At 48.6% G+C, this 20,000-nt stretch overlaps 1 protein-coding gene across 1 annotated transcript in view; it reads left to right on the top strand.

Annotated features, from left to right (window-relative positions):
* The window catches only part of nckap5l (NCK-associated protein 5-like), a 76,364-nt gene that overhangs the window by 30,813 nt on the left and 25,551 nt on the right, over nucleotides 1–20,000 (top strand). The window contains exons 3-4 of the mRNA XM_062545462.1: nucleotides 13,275–13,354; nucleotides 18,234–18,389. Of these exons, the coding sequence (XP_062401446.1) occupies nucleotides 13,328–13,354; nucleotides 18,234–18,389 (183 nt within the window). The 5' untranslated portion in view covers nucleotides 13,275–13,327. The remainder of the gene's footprint in view (nucleotides 1–13,274; nucleotides 13,355–18,233; nucleotides 18,390–20,000) is intronic.

The raw sequence follows: 20,000 nt of genomic DNA on the forward strand, positions 1-20,000 counted from the left end.
CACACACACACACACACCCTGCCCCCTCCCATCTCAGGACCTCAGTCCTCTACCCCACCTACATTTGTACATTTCTACTGTTTTGCTCAGAATCGTATATCTCCCTCCCTCCTCCCTGCCTCGCTCCTTCATATTTGTGTCTTTCATCTTTTCATCTCACTCTTTCCCCCTCATCTACTTTAATCTGTCCATTTCTCCCCTCTCTGGCCTTGCAGCACATGTTATTTTATGTCTCTGTAGAGAATGTGGTGTGAAAAATGTACAGATCCCACAAATGAAAAGATAAAGTCGGAAGGGCTTTTGAAGCTCGGAATCCCAGAAACCGCACTGGGATCTTGAGCCCGAGACTTGGGCGATAACAAGCCACACATTGGCCTGGAACTCACGACAGTCCGGGAAGCCAGCAATACGGTCAGGAATTTAGATGTCAGGAAGATGTCGTCCTCAAACCACATGTGAAGGATCGGCTCCGAAATGGCTTTAAGGATTGACTGCATGAGGCCATGTGTGTGTGTGTGTGTGTGTGTGTGTGTGTGTGTGTGTGTGTGTGTGTGTGTGTGTGTGTGTGTGTGTGTGTGTGTGTGTGTGTGTGTGTGTGTGTGAGCCTACGGCTTTGTATGTGTGTGTGGTCATGGACGTATGTTACATCTGTACTTTTATAGAAGCATATGAACATTATGCGAATCAAGGATTTTCACCATGATTGCTCTCTGCTGTACGCTGAGTTGATAGAAAGTTTAGTGGACATGTAGCACTATATGTTTAATGTGCACGAGAGAGAGAGAGAGGAGGTTGATGTAGTGACCTGGGACATTCCAGTGGTGTAATTAGAGAATGTGTCTGGAGTGTGTGAGGGGAGAGGGGAGGCCAGAGCTGAACTTGAATGCTGGGTCTCTCCCAGCCCTCTGAGTGACGGAGGGAGGGAGGGAGGGAGGGTCAGAGTCAAGTGAGAAAGGCTCCAGCCACTCAGCCAGTGGCTTCTCCCCAGCCAGGCCAGGCCAGAGTGGAGCTGTCCCAGGACAGGAGAATGTGCAGGATGGGCCACATGAGCAGGGAGTGGCACTGACGTGAGTGGAGCACTGCTGTGTGTCACACTGGGCGCTGCTGTTGTGTTGATCTGTGTACGTTGCTGTGTTGTGCTGTGTTGTGCTGTGTTGTGCTGAGCTGTGGTGTTCTGTGGTGTTCTGTGTTATGCTGCATTTTACAGTGCATTAGATTATGTTACATATACTAATATACAATACACATCTAACTTATAGTGTATTGCGTTCTGCTGGTGCTTAGTGCTGTGTATTGTGTTACAGTACTTGTACTTTGTGGGCCCAACCTGCATCATATTTCACTGCCTTGCATTGTTGTTGTTGTTGTTGTTGTTGATGATGATGATGATGATGTTGTGTGCTATCTGCTGGTTGCTGTTGGCTGTGCTGACACACAGACTGCTGTCTGGCCTCAAGCCTGCGCCTTAATCCTTCCTCCTTTGTGATGTCACCTGGAGGACTGCGCCATCGGACACCCGAAGAGGGGGGTGGTCGGACTTAACCACACACGTCCACCTCAGCAATACGCTGTGCCATGTGCCTCTGCTCTGGCTCGACACGTGGAATAAAACAGCACTGCAGCAGTCTGCCTGTCTGGCATGTGTTATTTCCCCCCTGAAGAAAGGTGCTAGGCTAGCTGTAGCTGGTGCTAGGCGATGTGCCTTATTTACAGTCGTTGATGGGTTTGTTTTGTCTGTCACCTATTGTTTAGACTGAAATGTCTACTCTCTGGCCCCCAAAGGGCCAAGCGCTAGCTGCTTCGCTACTTGATTTGCGTGCATGGCGTGTGGCTGAGTGTGTCAGTTTGAAGCCTTTCGGAACAGCCGTCGTGTCTCCGAGGCTAGGGCTCTGTTTCGGTAGCGTTCATCAAAGGCCGGCGCGTCGGGAAAATTGGGGCATTTCCCTTTCTGCCGGGGGGGATTCATCTCAGGCTATACGCTTCAGTCAAGAAACATCCTGTAGGGAAAAAAAAAGAAGCCGCCACAAAGCGTGTCCTTTCTTCTTCCCCTGCGCTCTTCCTTTTCTTGTGAAGGCGGCGGCAGTCACGCCTGTCCCGCTCCTCATCTCTCCTTTTGGCTGCAGAAAGTGGAGCAAGACAGAACAGACCCCCTAATCCCCCTACTGTTGTCAGGCGATGCCCCCCCCCCCACACCACCACCACCCCCACACCTCCCTTCTCTTCTCCTTCCTTCCTACCGACCCCCCCCCCCTTTCACCCCTAACCCAGCCCCTCCAACCCTCATTCCCCCATCCATTCCCCCTCCTTGTTGGCGTTTTAATTCTCCGCTCATTTCTTTTCTCTTTTTTTTTGTCCTGGGCGCGGAGCCTGAGAATCAGATTTCCATTATCGATTGAGGGCGGTGATTGCTCCAGTTGGTCGCCCCTGTGTCCCGGTGTGGGATCATTGTCTGGCAGTGTATTAAACAGGAGCTCGCTTTTCACCCGCTCAAAATCCTCTTAGTGGAGGTACGACCCCCCCACCTTCAACATACACACACACACACACACACACACGCTCACACTACCCCTTCAAAACACCATTTGCAGAATCTCAATGGTTTCTGTGTGTGTGTGTGTGTGTGTGTGTGTTTAATGGAGAGAGAAAGAGGAGGGAAAAAAGGAGAGAGAGAAGTGGAAAGCAAATGGCACACAGAGAGGACAAAGGGGAGGTACATTGCCCTTCCATTGATACTCCTACACACACACACACACACACACACACACACACACACACACACACACACACAAACACACGCACACACACACACACACACACACGTGTACACACACACACAAACACACACACACGACTCGCGTCCAGTGGCTTTTGTTTTCTGGCGCCTCTTTATTTCCTGCCTTCTGTTTTCACGGCGCTCAGCGGGCCTGCAGTGCGGGGGTTAACTCCGCCACCACAGCCAGCCAGTCAGAGGGGGAAGAGAGGAGGAGGAGGAGGAGGAGAAGAAGAGGGAGAGAAAGGAGTGGAGGAGGTGGAGCGAAAGGGGGCTCGTCCACAGCTGTTGTAGTGGGCTGGCTGTAGCACGGTGGGGAAAGCCCTCCTCTCTCTCTCTCACTCTCTCTCTCTCTCTCTCCCTCTCTCTCTCTCTCTCTCTCCCTCTCTCTCTTCTCCCCCCCTCTCTCTCTCTCTTTTCTTTCCCTCTCTCTCTGGTTGGTTTTGCCTCTCTTATATAGCGGTTGGCTCGGAGGAACAATGGCAGACATGTTGGCTGGTGGGGATGACGGGAACACATGCGCCTGCGCTTTGCTCTCTCTCTCAAACTCTTACACACACACAGACACACACACACACACACACACATCACTTCTGTTACTGCCACTGCACCAAGCTGGCCTGAGTGCCTGAGCTGATACACACACACACACATTTAGACACACTTCTCTCTTTTCTCTTTCATTTAGACACACGTTTGCACTTACAGTACACTGAAGTAGAAACACACACACACACACACACACACAGACACACACACACACACACACACACACACACAGTCGCATACATTCTAACTCTGCTGACTGTGAGTCTGGAAGGAAGAGGAAAGAGGAGAGGAGTCATACCTTCTACCACACACACACACACACACACACACACTCCTACAAACAAACACACACACACACACACACACACATCCTTCTGCGGCTGTTTTTGGGTTATGGACGCTGGCTCCGTGGGGGGTGTGAGTCTCGGCGTGCGTGTGTAATTCCGCGGGGATCCCGGTGGGCGGACTGGAAGCACGGCAGCGCAGACAGGATGCTGTGATCGGAGCGACGCACTGAGCCCAGACCGGAATGGGAGAGGAGACGGGAACGCCGGGATAAACAGCACACACACGAGAAACACAGAGCGCTGGGAAGAGCGGCGGGGCTCACCGGAGGAATAGGAGGAGAAGGAGGAGGAGGAGGAAGAGGAGGAGGAGGAGGAAGAAGCAGAAACATTACTGCAGAGGAGGACTGGGTGCAGTGTTTGAAGGGAGGGCCAAGATTTATTTTGTGCCTTTACATGTGTACGAGAGGCTGTGACCAGGTGGGACGATGCTACTGTTTGTGTGTTTGTTTGTGTGTGTTTGTTTTATTTAACTGTAGTATGCCACACTGCTTACGTAGTGGCACTTGTGTGTGTGTTGGTGGATAAGGGAAGTACATCGATGTACAGTACAGTATGTGGTTTCTTCATTGTGTGTTTTTGCTGCTCTGCACGCTGGCAGATGTGTTGGATATATGTGTGCTTGTCTCTCTCTGTGTGTGTGTGTGTGTGCAATGTTGGTGCACATGTGTCTAATTTAGAATGCACTGCCAGCCTGCTAATCCTTTCCTTGGCAAGGGTGTGTTTGGATTATGTTGTGGATGATCAGGGGGCTGCTACTGCTGTGTGTGTGTGTGTGTGTATCTGTGTTTGTGTGTTTGTGTGCGTGTGTGCGTTTGTTTATGTGTGTGTGTGTGTGTGTGTGCGAATGAGTGGGGTGTATCTGTGTACGACGAGTGATGTGTGCGTGTGTCTGTATGTGTGTATGTATCTCTGTATAAGTAGTGTGTGTGTGTGTGTGTGTGTGTGTGTGTGAGGGTGTGTGAGTATCTGTGTATCTGCGTGTGCATAAGTGCAATTTCTGGAGCTCCTGCGGAGGCCACGGCAGCTGGCCGGGCGAGGGGAAGGTGTCAGGACGCTCATGATTTGGAGGGGACGGCGTAGCTGTGCCACATTCCTGGCAGGGGCCACGCTCGGGCCTCGGCCACGCCACAATCGGCCCCTTCTCCTCCCTCACAAAGAGACGTGCACTCCAACGCCTCCTCCAACGGCCTCAATCAATAGTATTGATCCGATCGTTGCTTGTCATGCCGTAATATATCTATAATCCCTACAAAAGTCATAGTCCTGACCCACAATCTATAGTATAAGCTATCAGTGTGATTACCGTATGTGTGTGAGTCACGACGTGAGTTATTACGTTTTTTTTTTTTTTTATCCCGGGAAGGAAAGCTAATAGATCTGAAGAAAGCTTACTCTGTTTGAGAGAGAGAAAAAATCCAAACAAACTTGGAAAGGCCACAGAGGCTGTTTCTGGGCCCTCACAGAGGATTGGTTGTTTAACCTGCTTGGCCCGTACAGTTCAGACTCTGTGTGCCATCGGCGAGTCGCAGTCGCTCGCTCTCATGGGCCACGGCGCTCTGTGATTGTATCTCCCTCCCCGAGTGTGTGAGAGTGTGTGTGTGTGTGTGTGTCTGTGTGTGTGTTGCCAGAACTTTGGAAGGCCCGCTCGGCAAAGCCGGCGGATTGTTTGGAGAAGTAGCTGTATTTGTTCATTTGGGTGGGCCGTCCGCAAGCCCTAATCCGCTACTTGGGGGAAGTCCATCAGGCTGTGTTGACATTGCGATTTAGAGATAGAGGTGGTCTTTCTGTGTGTGTGTGTGTGTGTGTGTGTGGGCTGCTGTGGTTCATGTCTGTGTGGGTAGGGATTCATTTCATGGGGGCGCACTAGTATATTTGTTTATGATGGTATGTAACTCTGTGTGTGTGTGTGTGTGTGTGTGTGTGTGTGTGTGTGTGTGTGTGTGTGTGTGTGTGTGTGTGTGTGTGTGTGTGTGTGTGTGTGTGTGTGTGTGTGTGTGTGTGTGTGTGTGTGTGTGTGTGTGTGTGTGTGTGTGTGTGTGTGTGCGTGCGTGCGTGCGTGCGTGTGTGTGGTAGAGAGCGTGTGTGTTGTCTCATTGACAAGTCCCATTGATTTGTATATTGATTTAACCCAGAGAAGAAGGTGTATTTAAAAAGGAGCTAGCAGGTGACACAGGCTTAGCCACCCACCAGCTTCACACGGTCTTTTTATAACCCGGCCATCAGTAAGCCCAGCCTTCGCTTAAATCTCCACCATCTAGGCAAACTGTTGCCATGTATTTGGCTACTGCGTACCACTGGTCAACAGCCATACCATGTGTGCAGATCAAACCACCTGATCATTTGACATGAATGTGTGTTTCAATTCTGCCTTTGAAGTTATCCTCATTGACAACATGGCAAAGTACAGAAATTCAAAATATGAAAATACAAGTAAAAGTAAAATCACGCACATCCGTAAAAAATATTTGCCGGGTGCGAGATAAAAACATTATAGTTCAAAGGTAACGTAAAGATTCGCACACCGTACAGAGTAAAAAAGTACAGAGCGCAGAAATTCAAGTGCTAGAGCTATGATCAAGCAAGCAATAGAAATGTCAAATAGTCAAATGGGAAGAGAAACGTTTGACCTGTTGGAAGAGTGATAAGATTGTGCGCTGGAAGGGAGTCGCCCTGTCCCCCCACACACTGACTTATCTCAGGGCAGCCAAAGGGATGCAGACAAGTGTTGCCGCTAGTGGTATGTGTGTCTGTCTGCGTGCATGAAAGGGCCTATGTGTGTGAACATGCCTCCCTGTTTATGCGTGTGTGTTTGTGTGTGTGTGTGTGTGTGTGTTTGTGTGCATGTGCATGCCTGAGTGTGTGTGTGTGTGTGTGTGTGTGTGTGTGTGTGTGTGTGTGTGTGTGTGTGTGTGTGTGTTTGTGTGCATGTGCATGCCTGAGTGTGTGTGTGTGTGTGTGTGTGTGTGCATGCCTGTGTGTGTGTGTGTGTTTGTGTGTGTGTGTGTGTGTGTGTGCACAGTGCCTGCTGTGATAGAGGCAGGTGTTAGGGGGACCTCTGGTATGCGCTCCATGTGTCGGGCCTGCCGGGTGTGGCCCCTGAAGGGGAGCTGTGCCAGTGCAGGCGATTTGTCATGGCTGTGACTTTGAGTTGCGTCTGGGCCTCGGGGCCGCGTCAGCCGCCGCTTCAGCATCTGCTCGGCCGAGCCGCTTCAAAGCCACATGCGGGCCAGGCCTGGGCCGGTGTGAGGCGCCGTCTGTGCCGTTACACCGCCCGAGGACAGCCAGTAATGTGAGGCACCAGCTGAGGCTCACTCATCACAGTGACTAAGCGAAGGCCCATTAAGCCAAGTCTTTATGCAGTGGTGAACAGTTTACTTAGTTTTTTACCATGCAACCCAGATGTTTACCGTTGCAGAGTCATCCACTTGTAACAATAGATATTCTATTTGTAGCACTAAAGGAGACACCCCGGGAGTTTTCACACAGATCTCCGTTCTTCGAGGTCACCGAGTTCTGTCGGTACGGAAAAAATCCTGAAACGATCCGTTTTTATCTAGTTCAATCGCTACAGCTAGCAGCTAACGCAGCCAGGCAGGTGTAGCGCTACACTCTGGGGGCATGTACATGGGCGCTTACGGACATGCCTCAGAGTGTAGCACTGTTGATGCCTGGCTGTAGCAATTGAGTTAGATAAAACAGATTGTTTTCATTTTTTTCCCGTACCGACAAGTTTTTTTTTATTCTAAAAAGACAAGCCTGGGTTAAAAAAAAAAGATGGTGAAAAGGAGTGTCAGGCGGGGAGCTTGTTCTGATAACTAGCCTGTGAGAGTTCAGGGAGGAGCAGACTCCCACTTGATGAAGGACACTGTGGCTTTATCAGCCCTGCAGAGCCTCTCCCTGGCTGTCAGCTATAGTGGCTGCTGCTGCTGCTGACTGCTGCTGACTGCAGTCCAATCGCACTGCCGCTGCCTAAGTCACTTATCTCCCCGGGAAAGAGGGGAGCAAGAAACTCACTTCTCTCAGGGCCAGAGAGGCACCATGGCAGGGTGGAGCGGAGCGCAGCGGAGCGGAGCTGAGCGACCAAAGTGATGACTCTGCTCCTCTGCTTGGGGAAGTTTCCTGCGGAGAGGAAGGGCCAGTGATCAGGTCGGGGGGCTAAAGGCCCCCAGTGGGGTCCAACACAGAGCCCAGAACATGAGGCCACTGCTACATTTCCCCATCAGTGGACTGGAGATGGGCTTAAAGGAGTGGTCCTTGGTAGCGGCAAAATGTTGTTCATCTTTGAACACAGACACATAGACACACACATACTGGATAGACAACTGAAAGGAATTTCACAGAATTTGACTGAAGTGTTAAGTTTGATTTATAGTAACACTTTACTTGAAGGTATCAGCATAAGAGATAACACATGAACCCTAGCCCTAACTTCTCATGAAAACAACCAAATGATACTTAATGACAGAAGTGTTATGTCATAAACGTTTATGACTTGTGAATTATGAATGTGTTTCATGTCACTCTTATGTAGCTACCTTCAAGTCAAGTGTAACCATTTGATTAGTATTAAAGCACTACACCTTTAATTGCAGATAGAGGTTGTGTATGTTTGATGGCAAGTTGAGGTGTGAGGTGAGAGCTGGTGAGACTTGGTGAAGAAGTTCACCAACATCTGTGGACAGACTCTCTCTCTAGTCCACTCCACTCCACTCCTCGTCCATCAGTTTTGTGGGTTCGCCGTGTACCCAGGGAGTGTTCAACCAGACTGGGGTTGTCGAAGGAGTCAGCCCCAACGTGGCCAAGACAGAACAGCTGCCTCCCATCACTGCACTGTGGTTTTAAAATAGGCCCCTCTGTTGTCCCTGCTCCTAGACCTTCAGATGGCTCGGGTAAGAATAACATGAAAGGAACGGCTGGCGATATTATGTCTTAGGGAATGGGAATGATTTTCTTGACCATGTGGTGTTTTTGAAGTTGGAAGGAGCAGAACCAAAAATATGTGTCAGCGAACTGGGGAAGCACCTAGAAGAACCTAGAATCTGTAGACGTTGACTTAAATAGTGAAAATGATCCTGCATTTGTATATACATTGAAATAGATATATACTGTAACTTCCATGTCAATACATTTTATGCTGACTTTCATAGCAGAGTATCTTATAATATTCTACAAATTCCTACATGACATTACATTACATTACATTTGTCTGACGCTTTTTAACCAAAGCGACTTACAACATGGAAAATTTTTTTTTTAAGCTTTTAAGAGCAATTCTAACAACAATTTTACAACAATAAGCAAAAGCCACAATAAGTGCATCAATGAGTGTAGTAAGTGCATCAATAGGTGCAATTGTCCGTATAGATCAGCAAGACTAGTTGTAAGTAGTGCTTTGAGAGGAGATGTTTTCTTTCCCACAAGACCTTCATTACAAACTACATTTGTCTTGAATGAGTTCAATGCCCTGCATAGTAATAATCTGCTAAACATATACCCATGTCGACGCTGACTTTATTGGTCGACGCCATCCAGTTAATATCCCTAAAGATGACCCCACTGATCCTAATGTGATGCTTGCTGACAGGGCCAATAGCATCTCAGCCAATCGATAGTGGCGAAGCCTCAGGGAGCGCCCGGCGCTCTGGACACACCCCGGGCGTGGGCAGCCCTTCCCGGAACCCAGGCAGCCCGCTGTCATTGACCTTTTCTGGGACTTCCTCTCTCCTCAGCGCTCACCGCTCCACAACAACCTGTCCAACCAGTGTCTGTTTTTAGCTCTCCTGTACTCTCTCTCTCTCTCTTTCGCTCTCTCTCTCTGTCTTTCTATATGTGATAGCCTGACCTCTCTTCCTCTCTCTTCCTTCTCTTCCTCTTTCTCCTCAAGTACAGAGGACCTGTGTGCTACTGTTTCGGTTTCCTGTTTTTTGTTTTTCCAGCCCTGTTATTCTCAGAAGCCCCTGTGATATACGTTTGATTCCATACCGTCTGATGTTGTGTTCCCTTCAAGGCAGCTTATGAGGTGCCTTCGCCATCCAAATCTCTGTGCCAGCACTCCTCCCTCCCTCCCCCCACTCCAACTCCCCCTTGCCTTCCCATCATGCTTTGCGCTCGGTGGTTAATTTTGTGCATATATTTTGGGGGTTGATTAGCTAATTATGAGTGTCGTGAAACATGTATAAGATATTCGCAGGCGTGGTGAATGATGGAGCCAAAGTAGGTCTTGTGGGAAAGACAGTCTCATTGCCTGCTGCGGGGGGGGGGGGGGGGGGGGGGCAGGGTACTTTTCGGGGTATTGGTGGGGGAGTAGATGTGATGAAGAATGGGTGGTGGAGGTGGTGGTGGTGGTGGTGGGCGTGGGGGGTGGGGGGGGGGGGGGTTGTTCGTTCTTAGCGAGGGCTTAGATATACCCCCGGGGGCAAAATACTGTTTGATTACATTCAGACGGAGCAGGGGGAAAAAATCCATCTACCCACCCCCACGGATTTACCCACTGGCTCAGTCGAGCCGCCTTTCTGTCTCTCCCATGTCTTTTTGTGCAGGATAACCTAGTTGTCTCCGTTCATCATTTTTTGTCTGCCTGTCTCTTTAGCATCTAGTACCTTTACATGCACCTCCATGTCATTCAGCTGTAGGAAATCCAATTTAGAATTCAAATAGTGACTGTGCTCCCTCTTTCTGTCTGTCTGTCTGCCTGTGTCAGGTTCAGTCTTTCCTTGTGTCTCTGTAGGCACCTCTTTAACTGTCACTTTTGTCCGTCTATTTTTGGTCATCTATTTATCTCTCTCTCTCTGTGTCCGAGGGTCTGTTCCCCTGTTGTCCGTGGGTCCATGGTTTGTGCCACTCAGCGTTTTTGTCTCTATTCCTGTCTCTGCCTGCCTGTCTGTTTCACTTCAGTTGTGTCTGTCTGCCACTGGTTCCCTTTATTCTACCTTCTGTTTATGGTTAAGTCTGGCCGTTATTCGTTTTTGCTTTACCTCTCCCCCTCTCCGTTTCTCTGTCTGTCCATCTCTCTGTCTTCCTCACTGCCTTTGTCTGTCGTTTTTTTTGTTTCCTCTGCTCTCTCTCTCTCTCTCCCGCTCAGCATAAATGTGCCCAGGCGGTTCACATGGCAGAAGTCATGCCCAAAGAATGTCTGTCTCGCCGTCCTCCTCCAGGTGCATGGGCTGGTGCGTGACAAAGCTGAGGCCGCGGCGGCCAGGGGATGGGGGTGATGGGGGGGGGGGGGGGGTGGCTGGGGGGGGTTGCTCTGGGCAGAGCAAGGTCAGCATGACTCTCCCTTTCTCTATATCGCCTCCCCCTCTCCCTCTCTCTCTCCCTCTCTCTCTCTCTATCTCTCTTTCTCTCTGTCTCTCTTTCTCTCTCCCTCTCTCTGCAAGCATTATTAGTTTACTCTGCGTCCCGCACTGAGTCTGAAAGCTCTCCCGGGGGCCAGTCTATCAGCATAATGATTCACACACGGCTTGGGTGAAGTCATGGGCTTTGATGTGCCTTGTGTGGCGGGGTATGCAACTGAGAAGGTGGGGCACGCGTGGGAGTAACACACGGGAGGAGTGTGTGTGTGTGTGTGTGTGTGTGTGTCTGTGTGTGTGTGTATGCTTTAGCAACGTAGCACAAGTCAGCACAGTACTTCAAAGCATTCGTTTTCTAAAAGAGGATCTCGGGATGTGTTGAGAAGCACACGGACAGCAGCAGCAGCAGCAGCAGCACATGCTGCGTCATTAGCGATGCGCTAACCCCGCTACAGCAGGCTGGCGATGGCGGTTAGAGCCACGGCGTGCTTCACCGGAGGCTGTTTGGTTTAAAGTGAACTGTGGCGGCAGCTGAATCAGAGGGTAATGGCTTTTTGTGAAGAGATTGAGCCCCCCTGGCCCTCCCCCGTACATCGTCCCCCAACCCCCCCCCCCCCCACCCTCAGAGCACCTGTTTTAGAGAGGTGGTGGGCGGTAAAGTGGGTAGATAGAGGGGAGGGATTGGAGGCTCCCACCTGGTGTGCACCCTCCCCCTTTCCCTTCCTTCCCTAGAGGAAACCCCTCACCACCCCCCCCCCCTCACCCCACCCGGCCGGCGTTGAGAGGCAGATGCTGTTTGCTGAGGAGCTAATTGTAGGTTTGAGGGGCCCTGACACAACCTAAACGGATTAACTAACCCCCCCAACCCAACCCCGCCCAAAGGGGCACCATGGCGCTCAGCAACCGGGGACGAGTCCGGGAGTTTAGCCTGTCAGATGTGATCTGGGAGAGAAGGGAGAGAGGACAGGAGGGAGGAGGGAGATGGTAGGAGTTGGGAAGAGATAGGGGTCATTAAGGAGAGATACTGTAGAGCGAGAGAGGGAGAGAGAGAGAGGGAGAGAGATGGTAGGAGTTAGGAAGAGATAGGGGTCATTAAGGAGAGATAGAGGGGAGAGATTATTATTTTATGTCTGTGAGATGCAATATTTTGCTGAGACCTAAAATTATGCACTGAATAATGCTGGATTCTGAGTCCTATATTAGAATTGATCACTTGTGTATAGTTAATTAACAAATAGCTTTTGCACATCAGCAGACTGACTAAGAACAGTCATTTTACAATAACAACATCATCCTCCCTCGATACTCAGACGATAAAAACAACAAGCCCGCCCTGTCTGCCCCTCGGCCTATAAAAACGTGTGATTAATGGACATTGGCATTTGTGACTTAATTGTCTGACTGCGCAGCCGTGTTTGGAGACGCCGAGAGGACAGACAGCGGCATTCCTCTCTCACTCACCTCAGCCGACGCCTACGTGACTCTGCCGTGAGACACATACACACACACACACACACACACACACACAGACACACACACACACACACACACACACACACACACACACACACGCGGGGAGGGCTTGTGCTTACAAAAACACAGGTCCGTACGGACCGTGGCGAAGGGTTTTGTACTGTACTGTGGCTCTAGAGGGTGGACACAAAGGGTCCGAGGTTCTGGGTGGAAAGTCCCTTTATGGCAGCACCGTGCCGTGAACCCATTTGAAGATTCTTGAGGTCTGAGGGACATAAAGAAACACAAAAGAATCAAAGGGTCCACGGAACAATGTAGAACATATGTGAGGTACAGACAATGGAAACGTATAGGGCAAATATAACAAACTAACTTGCTGAGACGTTCCTTGTGCCTGGATTCCATTCTGCTTTCAGAATATATTTTTAATGCTTTGCTTATATTATGGTGACGTATGCTGTATGTATGTGCATGTGTATCTACTGTATTTTATATTGGCGTGTATGTATTGTGTGCTAGTCATTTTGTGAGCTGCTTTGATCTGTGTATAAGGGACTGTTTGTACAGATTGGCTTTGATTACACGCAAATGTGTGACTGTTTTGTGACTAAACACACAGTGACCGATGAGGAGATATGGATGGTGTGTGTGTGTGTGTGCGTGCGTGTGTGTGTGTGTGTGTGTGTGTGTGTGTGTGAGAGAGAGAGAGAGAGGTCAGTGAGGGCTTGGTTGCGTGCATGTGTCTTATGTTTTGTGTTTGGTGAGTACAGTGAGGTGGGGACCGGAGGGATTCTGGACTGCATGTGTAACTGTGTGTGTGTGTGTGTGTGTGTGTTTGTCCCACAGGCACGCTGCGCAGAGAGGGGACCAAAGGCTGTCCTCAGTGACCTCTGAGCTTTATGCACCGTGGAGAACCAGCCTCAAAGGTTTGTCATATTTTACACACACACACACACACACACAGACAGACACACACACTCTCTCTCTCTCTCTCTGTCTCTCTCTCTCTCGTCTCACACGCATTCCCACATACACACACGCGCGCACACACACACACACACACACACACACACACGCGCGCGCACACACACACACACACACACACACACACACACACACACACACACACACACACACACACACACACACGCACACACACACTCACTCACTCAAAAGCCAAATGAAGGATGGGTTATATTTTAACACACAGAAGAGAGGGGTAGAGTGCTGTGCTGAAGGTTATCATGCATTCACTGATCAATAAATCCATTAATGGTTGGGGTGGATACGATGTCAGTGGATTCGGGCGTACGCTAGACGGAGAATTCCCCTGTTTCAGCACCATTAGTTGCATTGCTTCCGCTAATGCCTGACAGAGTGCTTCAGGAAGGCCAGGGCCAGCGGATAGGAAGTCTAAAACAGGGAATGACACCCAAACAAAGCCTTGTAGCAACAACTAACAAGACCTGGTGACTTCTCAGAAGTGGCTATGATAACCAAAGAACACGTCCGGGGTCAGTTATGCGAAAGACGTCTCTCTCTCTCTGTGTCTCTCTCTCTCTCTTTCTCTCTTTCTCTCTTTCTCTCTCTCTCTATCTCTCCATTGTGTCCCTTCCCTCCCTCTTTCTCTTCTTTCCCCTTCTTGGACGGGCGCTCTCCCTGTTCCCATCTGACCCACCATAATTGCCTGCTAGGCTTTAATAAGGGTTGTAATAGCAGCGTTGTGTGTTATTTATGTGCTCCCAGGACGGGCAGTCAGCATAGCGGACTTTCATCTCCCCCGTTAACGAGGTGATATATACGGCACACAAACACCGGCGCAGGCGGTCTGTCCTGCCACGCACTCCCAGGCTCAGGGCCACTGACCAAAGCAGTCCAGGCCCCTCCAACTTCCATACTCGAGCGCAGAACAAAATGGATCTCACTCCTCTTTTGTCTCCAACATTTCAGCAAATAGTTTTGGGGGAGAAAGAGGGCAGCTCAGGACAGAGAAGGGAAAGGATAGATAGATAGTTGGATAGATATGATAGAGATAGATACGTAGATAGATAGATACATACATACATACATGCATACATGCATACATTCATAACAGACACACAAGGCAAATGTAGAAAGAAGACAGGACAGACAGTCAAGGCAAAGGAAGACAATAGAACAGACAGACAGACAGACTGTGGTCAAAGCAAGAGAGGGAATGAGAATAAGACGTGTCATAAGAAACCTTATGTGACTATGACAGCCGGTCTCTGTGTAAGCACACAGGCCTCTTTAGGAGGAGTCCTGACTCCTGTGGAGTGTCAGAGACGGAGCTCCTCAGGGATCCTGCACTGGCCAGCTCCTCATCGCCGAGTTCCGTCTCACGCTGTGTGTTTACAGGCAGCACAGCTGTGCGGTCAGATGATGTTTTTTACCGACTCACTGGAGAAGAAGCAGACCCACCTGTGGGGTCCCCTATGGTGCCGAGCGCTCACAGGCTACGCTTTGGCCTGCTGAGAAGCCCCTTTGACTCTGTACGTGCGGTAGCCACAGGAAACACACACACACACACACACACACACACACACACACACACACACACACACACACACACACACACACACACACACACACACACACACACACACACACACACACTCTAATCCCTCTGCAAAAAGTTTAACCCTTTGTCCAGCCTGGATGTTTTATGCATCCTTTGGCTCCTGCTCTCTCTCCTCCTGAAAAGAGGGTCTGGCGACACTATGAATAGATGGAAGAGATGAAGACAGCAAAGGAGAATAACTTAGAAGGAGAGAGAGAGAGGGAGAGAGAGGGAGGGAGAGAGAGAGAGAGAGAGAGCGGGGAGGGGATGGAATTAGCGACAAAATGTGCCTTAATTTATCGTTCCTGTCCAAAAGCTGTCGTCTGGCTACAATAGAGGGCCTGGTTTATGGCCCAGCGGCTGTAGCCAACTCAATGCGGAGGGGAGAGAGGAACTGTCAGACAGACACGGAACAACAGCTAAAGAGAGAGGAAGGGAGAAGAGAAGTGACCATGCGTCTATTTTAAACTCGGGAGTGCTGTCGGACGTTGGAGGTAGGCGAGTGGGAAGAAAAGGAGGGGAAAGAAAGGGGGGAAAAATTTCTTGGTATTCACAGGAGGCCGGCCACATCTTTTCTATTAGCGGCTCCTTAATGGATCTTTTAATGGAAAGTGCAGGGGACTAGAGAGCTTTCCGTTTCTGATGGCATTTGAAATGCAAAAATGTTAAATGGTAACAAGTTTATTCAATTTCGGAGATGATGCAGTCAAATCCTCTTAGTCGTGATAAAATAATGTTATAAATGGGAAATGGTCGTTTGAGATTTAAGTTTTTTTTTTTTTTTACATTGCTCGACACAGCAATCAGCTTAAAAAGGTTTCAGACAGAATGTTCAGGCGCAGAGATCTAACACAAAGATGGGGGCGTTCTGGTGTCATGTCAGCCAGAGTAAAATACAGAGCGCTGTGCGGACCCCGTGTCTTTGAAGTGTCGGGATTCTTCTCATTCCCGCGTGTGTTGTGCTGAATGTGGGGCCGGACCAGAGCCAAACGGCCCCTAATGATGCAACATGGCGGCGCCAGAGTAGAACTCCAGACCAACGGCATCGTTATCAGTAAAACTAAAAACGGTGACATTTTCAAAAATTTGGTTTAAGATTTGGAACTTACAGTAAAAAATGTGGAATGGATTGTGTGCTGTGTACAGTTGACTTTGCCCCTACATACTACTAATCAGTCTTTTATAGAACTCTCTGTGTTCTCGCCTGGAGAACAAACCTACTTAAATGCCAATCAGAAACAATTTAGGATTCCTACAGCACATACCTACTGTATTACTGTGTTTTTCCACCACAAGAGAAAACAAAGCAAAGGTTTGCACTTGGCACTAACTTCTAAGTAAAAACAGTCATGATTCCCACAGGCCTTTAGGTGCGTGTGTGTGTGTGTGTGTGTGTGTGTGTGTGTGTGTGTGTGTGTGTGTGTGTGTGTGTGTATGTGCATGCACAGATTGTGCCTGAAATTCTATTTGTGCCCCCAAATCTGTACAAACAGGTTTTGACTGTGGTTGTCTGTATGGCACTGGAAACAAACAGACACGCAAGAATCTTCTTGAGAAGCCGCAGTAACACATTAGTATGAGTCAGCCTCAGACGCAAGACACTAATACAGTTTCAGACAGCTCTTTATGAGTTCAGCGTGCTTTATAAAAGCCCACTCAATACTCTGTCACAGATTTTTATTTATTTATTTTAAAGCGCCTTAGCTAAAAACACCTCTGGGCTTCGTTCTGGCAGGGCAACCATATGGTACCCTGAGCCAACCATGCATGACAACCGCCCCGGCGACGTGCCAGCGTCTGGGGCAGGACAAAAAACGCGGACCCTGTGCACGCACACACACACACGCACACACACACACACACACACACACACACACACACACACAAACGAAAATAAACGACTCGCAGATGACTGCCTAACATTGCTACAGGACAAGTGTACCATGTGCTGAATGTGCAGTGAACAGAGACCGAGGCAAGGTTTCCTGTTGGCCAGGGATAAGAATCGCACCCGAAATAGCTCGCATGACCAAAACAATAAGCGCTCATTGTTTAAGGCCAAATTCCAGTATTATAAATACGATGATCTTTTTTGAAAGATCTTAATCTGTTGATCCCAGCGTTTGTCACAAAGTAACCTTTAATGTTGTCTCCACGCTAATCACAAGGCTACCTTACAGTGGCACACTCTTTTAGCACATGACCATGTCGATCTTTCCCAGCATTCACAGTCAAATGTCATTAGGAGTGAGCCTCACGTCATGTCATCTGAGTTGTTATGGCCTGTCAGCTGCTCAGCAGGGTTCCAGGTGTGAGTGGAGGTCAGGTGTGGCTCAGTGCTGAGGTGTGTCCTGTGCCCCTGGGCGATCAGTTAAAATCATCATCGTGTTTCCGACGTATGTGAGCCACAACAGGTGGCCATTTACTGGTAACTCTTTTGACAATAGGGTGAGGCAATAAGCTAGTTTCACACCTTCATTTCCATTCCAGAGACAATAGCATGTGAGTTCAAACGCCTGGTGTGCCATCCATATGTCCTCTGCTTGTTCTGTTGTTTTTTCGTGAAGCCACACCTCTGTGTTCACTTTCTAATGTACTTTCACACATAGTGCTAATGATTTGAATTTGCCCTTTTGAATCGAGTTCAATTTGATTTAATCAATTACATTAGATTCAGTACAGTTTCATTCTATTTACATTAACAATTACTATTGTGTCAAAGCACTTTACAGAACTCAGTCTTGTACTGATTTGTACACGGGTCAGCTGCTTTGTGTGTTAGTGAAGCTGAAATAGGAGTCAAAAGACCTGCTCCAGTGTAATGACAGAAGGTGACAGATAGCTTACACATGTAAACACACAGCCTCTCACAGCCTCTGACATGCCACTCCCTAAATCTAGCAGAAGGCAGAGTGTTGCATGACAAGATAGTGGTACAACAGGCTGTGTTTCCCTGAAGGAAGACATCAAATGTGCGGCGTCTGTGTGTAGCATGCTTGCTTGTATTGTTGAAGAGGGACAGGTGAGGCATAGGTGTTTTTTACCCTGATAAAGTCAAGGAAAACAGTTTTATCTTTATGTGTAGTAGGCTACTTTAAGCGATGTACAACCGTCCACCCGAAATAATCGAACTAAAGAAAAATGTCAATATGTCTCTGTTAGAATCGATGATCAGCTTCACTGTTGATCTCTTCTCACCGTATTTTTCTTTGTCCCCACTCCAGGTGGTGATGTCTGAGGGGGCTGAACTAAGGGAGTGCAATGAGGCCTTTGAGTCAGAAGAGGGCGACGTTGACCCATTCCTGGAGGAGGATGAAGGCGAGGAGGAGGAGGAGACGGAGAGCAGCCGGGAGCTGATGGAGAGACTCCGCGAACTGGAGGTGAGGTGGAGGAACAGGGGGTGAGAGGGAGGGGAGTAATGTTTACCACAAAAGGAGGGGGGTGCACACACACACACACACACACACACACACACACAGTCCACGCCTATGCTCATCTGATTACAACACACACTTTTGCAATAGTGTATACCGCACAAACCACAACCACAAATATGCACACTGGTGCCTTATCATGCTTATTATCTTCCTTATACTGTAATGCTTTTTTCTGTGGTGGGCGGTACCTACTCAAATCTACATTTCCTCAAAGAAACTCTCCATAAATCAGACTATAGCTTGTATCCAAACGTCTGTCGTTATAGAGTGGCTGTTTACAAAGTTCCAGTGATGGAATGGATAAGCTGCACAGACGCTGTGGTTAAGATAAAAGTACATTGTGTTTACACCTGTTTTCCTATTTAAGTCTGATGCAGTGGACCTCTGCGTTCTGTGCATGTGGACAGTATAGAGAAGTTTACTCTTCACAAGAGAATAAGTTTCTCTTTCTCCCCTTGATACATATTTGCTAAATCCATGAGCGTTCCGAGACTCATAAATAAGTCAACTAAGATAACTTTAAAGTGTTGGTGCTAGAGGCAGAGAGATTCTATTGATGAGTGTGATGGCTACTGCTGAGGCAGACCCTGACATTTCAGAGCTACATGATTAAACCATAATGCAAGTTATCAAAAGATCGCGTTAGAAGACGAGTTTAATTGGATTTCGACTACTTAAAAACAGGAAATGTTGCTTCTTTTTGAAAGTTTTACTTTCTTTGGACTTCAAAACCTGTCATCACGCTCTTAATTAACCTATTTTGGCCTTCACATTACAGATAAGTTTATAGGTAAGATAAGGTTTTAAGAATGTCACTGCTGTCTAGCCAAAATACATTTTCGTTACTACGTGCCATGAACCTCCCTTCAGGCCTTAGATAGCCCTGAAACATCATGTTTTCTTTAATGCTGTTCAGCCTTTGGTTAATCAGGGTCTGCCAGCTGAGAACGTGGTTGTCTGTTTGTAGTGATGTCTAAGATGAAGTGAGGCAGGGGAAATTGTTATTAGAAGGGCAGACTGGTAAGCTCTCAGACTGCATGGGCTTAAGAACCGCCGTGCTACCCTCAAAGACCCTGGAGCAGTTGATGTTTGTTTGTTTGGCTACAGATATACAGTAGCCTACCAGGAACAAGCTAGACTCTTTGCTTCATGCCTTGAAGGAATGTGTGCTATTTATGCCAATACTGCCTCCATACTCAGAGGGGCAGAGAATGAGGACCCAAAGCCCTCACACACAGAGGCCTAATTCAGCTGGACTATTTGGGTTTGAGAGCACAACTTGGTGCGAGGGCCGGAGGCTTAGACAGGTCTGCCTCCTGATCTGACACACTCTCTCCGCCGCTATCTGTGGAGGAACAGGGTCATGGGTTCGTTTCCCACGGAGCTTTCCAGAGGGCCAACAACGTTCTCTTTCACTGCCCACACAAATCACTCTTAACTTAGTCATTCTGCGTTCGGAATGACTAGATGTGAATGAAGCGAGGGAATTCTGTGGGTAAACACTGAATTTCAGTCATGGGATAAGCAATGACAGACACCGCAGTGGTATTTATT

Source organism: Sardina pilchardus, chromosome 9 (assembly GCF_963854185.1).
Source record: "Sardina pilchardus chromosome 9, fSarPil1.1, whole genome shotgun sequence".
Taxonomy (NCBI): domain Eukaryota; kingdom Metazoa; phylum Chordata; class Actinopteri; order Clupeiformes; family Clupeidae; genus Sardina; species Sardina pilchardus.